Raw genomic sequence first — 5,049 nt, 5'->3', positions numbered from 1 at the left:
ACCAATGAATAATGATTAAATATTATGACATGAATAGGAGTAAAATAGTCAAAATTACATCTTAATTAATTTTTCTTAAAAGACGTATAAAAGAGAATAATGACAAATAATATAAGACGGAGGTAGTAATATTTTATATTGATCCCAATTCCCAACATTAATTGTTTCCCTTGATAATGTAAAATCATTAAACTCATTTAAAGTTATTGCGATTCATATTTGGCAAAAAAACTAGTTTTCGCACTTTATTGTCCTGTTCTTACAAAAAACTATTCCTAATATGATCCAATGTATAAGTAAAAACTAAAAACTAAGAAGTTGAATCCATGTCATAAAACCAATACTATAATTAGATTAGGACCCATGCAGCAGGAGAGTTAATAACGCTGATAAATTTTGGTATTTTCACCATTATTGTAGCACAAAACAAATTAATAAATTCTTCATCATTATTTCAAAAATGTGAAAACATTTATGATTAAACAGTTGATATTCAGAGTACTAGTATCATACTATTCCCATCCATGTAGATAAAACCCAGATTTTTTGTGTAATTTACGTAGTCATAGAAAACCATTCCAGAAAGAAAACACACTAAACAGAAAAAGAAATTAAAAACACAATCATTTCGACATTCAATTTTTTTTTTTCAAAAATAGACATATATCATATCACCTATACAGACAGTTCACTCTATATATAATTAAAAACCAAATTCACTACAAATGTCTCTCTCTCTCAAAAAAAATAACTCACAACATGTCTTAGTCAAGCTTTTACTACTTCCTTTTCCCAAAAAGAAATTTGCAGTCTTTCTTCTTCTTCTTCTTCCTTGTTCTTTCTTGATTCTCTTACCTATTCTTTGAACACAGCAAAAGTCACTTCAATTTCAACAATGTTTCTTCAAATCTTTGTTACCCTTTTGTTCCCAACTTTGATTTTCTCACTTAACCAAGAGGGTCTGTATTTGCACAACGTGAAGCTCGGATTTGATGACCCTGATAATGTTCTTTCCAACTGGAATGAACACGACGAGACACCATGTAACTGGTTTGGCATAACATGTGACAAAACAACTCGGTCTGTTACGTCCTTAGACCTCGCTAATGCTAACGTTGCTGGTCCTTTTCCTTCACTTCTCTGTCGGTTAAAAAAACTCCGTTACATTTCGTTATACAACAACGCCGTTAACTCCACTCTTCCTGAAGATTTCTCCGGGTGTGAATCTTTGGAGCATCTCGATTTGGCTCAGAATTTTTTGGTCGGTACACTTCCGGCGAGTTTACCTGCGCTTCCAAATTTGAAATACCTGGACTTGTCGGGAAACAACTTTACTGGCGACATTCCGGCGAGTTTCGGTTCTTTCCGGCAGCTGGAGGTTCTTGGACTGGTTGGGAACTTGCTTGACGGGACTATTCCGGCGTTTCTGGGTAACATTTCAACGTTAAAGCAGCTGAATCTGTCGTACAACCCGTTTTCGACGGGTCGGATCCCGCCGGAGCTGGGTAATCTGACTAATCTCGAGGTTTTGTGGCTTTCCGACTGTAATTTGGTCGGTGAAGTTCCTGATACATTGGGTCGGTTGAAGAATATTGTGGATTTGGACCTTGCTGTGAACTACTTGGATGGGCCGATCCCGAGTTGGCTCACTGAGTTAACTAATGCTGAACAAATTGAGCTGTATAACAACTCGTTCACCGGCGAGTTACCGGTGAATGGGTGGTCGAAAATGACAGCGTTAAGGCGACTCGACGTGTCGATGAATCGGGTCACGGGTACGGTTCCGAGGGAGTTGTGTGAGTTGCCACTTGAGTCACTGAATCTTTATGAGAACCAAATGTTCGGTGAATTGCCACAAGGCATTGCGAATTCGCCGAATTTGTATGAGTTGCGGCTTTTTCACAACCGTTTTAATGGTAGTTTGCCTAAAGATCTCGGGAAGAATTCACCTTTGTTGTGGATTGATGTGTCTGAAAATAAATTTTCCGGCGAACTTCCGGAGAATTTGTGTGGGAAAGGGTTTTTGGAGGAGCTTTTGATGATAGATAACTTACTTACCGGTGAAATTCCGGCGAGTTTGAGTGAATGCCGGAGCTTACTGCGGGTGAGATTGGCTCACAATCAGTTCTCTGGTGATGTTCCGGCGGGATTCTGGGGCCTACCACACCTTTCCCTGCTTGAGCTCATGGACAATTCACTGTCTGGTGATATCGCAAAAACTATAGCTAGTGCTTCAAATTTATCAGCTTTGATTTTGTCCAAGAACAAATTTTCAGGTCCTATTCCGGAGGAGATTGGTTCTCTGGAAAATCTTCTTGATTTTGTGGGCAATGATAACCTGTTTTCTGGGCCTTTGCCAGCTAGTTTAGTGATGCTTGGACAATTGGGAAGGCTGGATCTTCACAATAATGAGTTAATTGGTGAGCTTCCAAGTGGGATTCATTCTTTGAAGAAGTTGAATGAATTGAACTTGGCAAATAATGATCTTTCTGGAGCTATCCCCAAGGAAATTGGGAGCTTGTCTGTTTTGAATTATCTTGATCTATCGGGAAACCAGTTTTCAGGGAAGATCCCAATGGAGTTGCAGAATTTGAAGCTCAATCAGCTGAACTTGTCGAACAATGATCTTTCGGGTGATATCCCCCCGTTGTATGCAAAGGAAATGTACAAGAGTAGCTTTTTCGGGAACGCTGGTTTATGTGGAGACATTGAGGGCTTGTGTGAAGGAACAGCTGAAGGTAAAACTGCTGGTTATGTTTGGTTATTAAGGTTACTCTTTACTCTTGCTGGATTGGTGTTTGTAGTTGGGGTTGTTTGGTTCTATTGGAAGTATAAGAATTTTAAGAAAGCTAATATGGCTATTGATAAGTCTAAATGGACTTTGATGTCGTTTCATAAGTTGGGTTTCAATGAGTATGAAATACTGGATGCTCTTGATGAGGACAACTTAATTGGAAGTGGCGCTTCGGGGAAGGTTTACAAGGTTGTTCTGAGCAAGGGTGACACTGTTGCGGTGAAGAAGATTTTGAGAAGTGCGAAAATAACAGATGATAGTAGTGATATCGAGAAGGGTAGCATTCAAGATGATGGATTTGAAGCAGAGGTTGAGACATTGGGGAAGATTCGGCACAAGAACATTGTTAAGCTATGGTGTTGTTGTACAACAAGGGATTGCAAACTTCTGGTTTACGAGTACATGCCTAATGGAAGCTTGGGTGATTTGCTACACAGCAGCAAAAGTGGCCTTCTAGACTGGCCTATGAGATATAAGATAGCCATGGATGCTGCGGAGGGACTCTCTTACTTGCATCATGACTGTGCTCCGCCGATTGTTCACAGAGATGTTAAGTCAAACAACATCTTGTTGGATGGTGATTTTGGAGCTCGAGTTGCTGATTTTGGTGTAGCAAAGGCGGTCGATGCCAATGCCAAGGGAATCAAGTCCATGTCTGTCATTGCAGGGTCTTGTGGTTACATTGCTCCAGGTTAGTGGATTAATATTTCCACTTTGCAGTTTAAGTTTTAATGAGTTTGTCTTGAATTTGTTATCAATATCATGTTGAGTTGTACTTGCCAATTGTTATGCCTTTAATTTCTGGATCTTGCCTTTCAAAAATGAGATCTAGTATTACTGTTGCAGCAGTTGAGCAGACCGCTAGATCTATATACTGCAATATTTCCTAGATATTCCACATTTTGTCAAGTGTAATACACTTTGATAGAAATTGCCTCATATCTGGACTACCCTAATACAGTAACCGCACAGCATTTGAATAGTCCACTAGGCTCCACGATGTTTCCTGTGTTTAAACGGTTCTAATGAAATTGTTCTTGAGGATAAAAGACTGTATTAGGACAGTAGAAAAAGCTATGCTTAGTTTTCCACTTATGATTTTCGAAAACATTAACAGCTAGCTACATTGGGGCAGCTGGTAAGTTTGATTATCAATAACCCATATTCTGGGTTTCATGTGGTCATACTTTGTTTAGATTTGCATTCTTGTTTACTTGGAGCTGCTCAGTTGATTAAATTCTTTCTTTTCGCACTGCAGAATATGCATACACACTGCGGGTGAATGAGAAGAGCGATATATACAGCTTCGGTGTGGTAATCCTAGAGCTTGTGACTGGGAAGCGCCCCGTGGATCCCGAGTTTGGGGAAAAGGATTTGGTGAAGTGGGTATGCTCTACACTGGACCAGAAGGGTGTAGATCATGTAATTGACCCTAAACATGATTCTTGTTTCAAAGAGGAGATATGCAAGGTCTTAAATATTGGCCTCCTCTGCACTAGCCCTCTCCCAATCAACCGACCCTCGATGAGACGGGTCGTAAAAATGTTGCAAGAAGTGGGTGCTGGGAACCTGCCCAAGGCTGCTTCTAAGGATGGCAAATTGACTCCTTATTACTATGAAGAAGCATCAGATCAAGGAAGTGTAGCTTAAAGATGGCTCAACAAATTTTGTCACAAAGGATGAACTTGAAATTGGGACTCATTTAACATCTTTGTTCATCTGCTAACTACTCAATTCTTTGTCCACAAGTACCCACTAGGTGTTTGCTGTTGTTTTGGGTTGAGGGGGAGAAAGAATTGAAGTTTAATGAAAAAGGGAGGACAAAAGAATATTAGGAAGAAAAAAAAAGAGAGTTGGAAGAAGCTTGTTTCTCATTGTAAATTTCATCCAACCACCCAAATTATTGCAGTTCAAGTTTGAATATCTGGCATTAAAAGATCTTAAATGTGCTACCTATACTCTATTCTCTTGACAGTGATTTTTCTACAATCTCCAGCATCTTTCTGGTGAATTCTGAGTCTAATCAAGCAATTTTTAAAGTTGGTTGTTGCAATTGAACTACTGCTTTTAATGGTAACTACTAGAACATGTACAAGAATAACCAAAAAAGGGGGAATATTTCACCTTCCTCTAGGCTTAATTCTTGAAAGATGTTACTATTGAAATTGTTTACTGTGTAGAAAGAATGTGATACCAATTATTATGATGTAGTACTAGAGTTTGGTGACTTATTTATGGCCCTCTTCTTATTAACT

General features: G+C 39.1%; 1 protein-coding gene across 1 annotated transcript; it reads left to right on the top strand.

The window, feature by feature from the left end:
- The first annotated feature begins 746 nt into the window (after positions 1–746).
- Positions 747–4,715, top strand: LOC104112957 (receptor-like protein kinase HSL1). The gene is made up of 2 exons (XM_009623008.4): positions 747–3,485; positions 4,053–4,715. Exons 1-2 carry the CDS (start codon positions 896–898, stop codon positions 4,442–4,444), a joined length of 2,982 nt encoding a protein of 993 aa, XP_009621303.1. The 5' UTR covers positions 747–895; the 3' UTR covers positions 4,445–4,715.
- Positions 4,716–5,049: the final 334 nt, after the last annotated feature.

Source organism: Nicotiana tomentosiformis, chromosome 2 (genome assembly GCF_000390325.3).
Source record: "Nicotiana tomentosiformis chromosome 2, ASM39032v3, whole genome shotgun sequence".
NCBI classification, from domain to species: domain Eukaryota; kingdom Viridiplantae; phylum Streptophyta; class Magnoliopsida; order Solanales; family Solanaceae; genus Nicotiana; species Nicotiana tomentosiformis.
Note: the sequence above shows the minus strand (reverse complement) of the source record. Positions and strands in the feature narration are given on the sequence as shown.

Excerpts from the sequence above, each read along its gene's own strand:
- LOC104112957 (XM_009623008.4), top strand. The coding sequence starts at position 896 with ATGTTTCTTCAAATCTTTGTTACCCTTTTGTTCCCAACTTTGATTTTC. Across the intron at positions 3,486-4,052 it reads TTGTGGTTACATTGCTCCAG|AATATGCATACACACTGCGG; the intron begins GTTAGTGGATTA and ends TTCGCACTGCAG.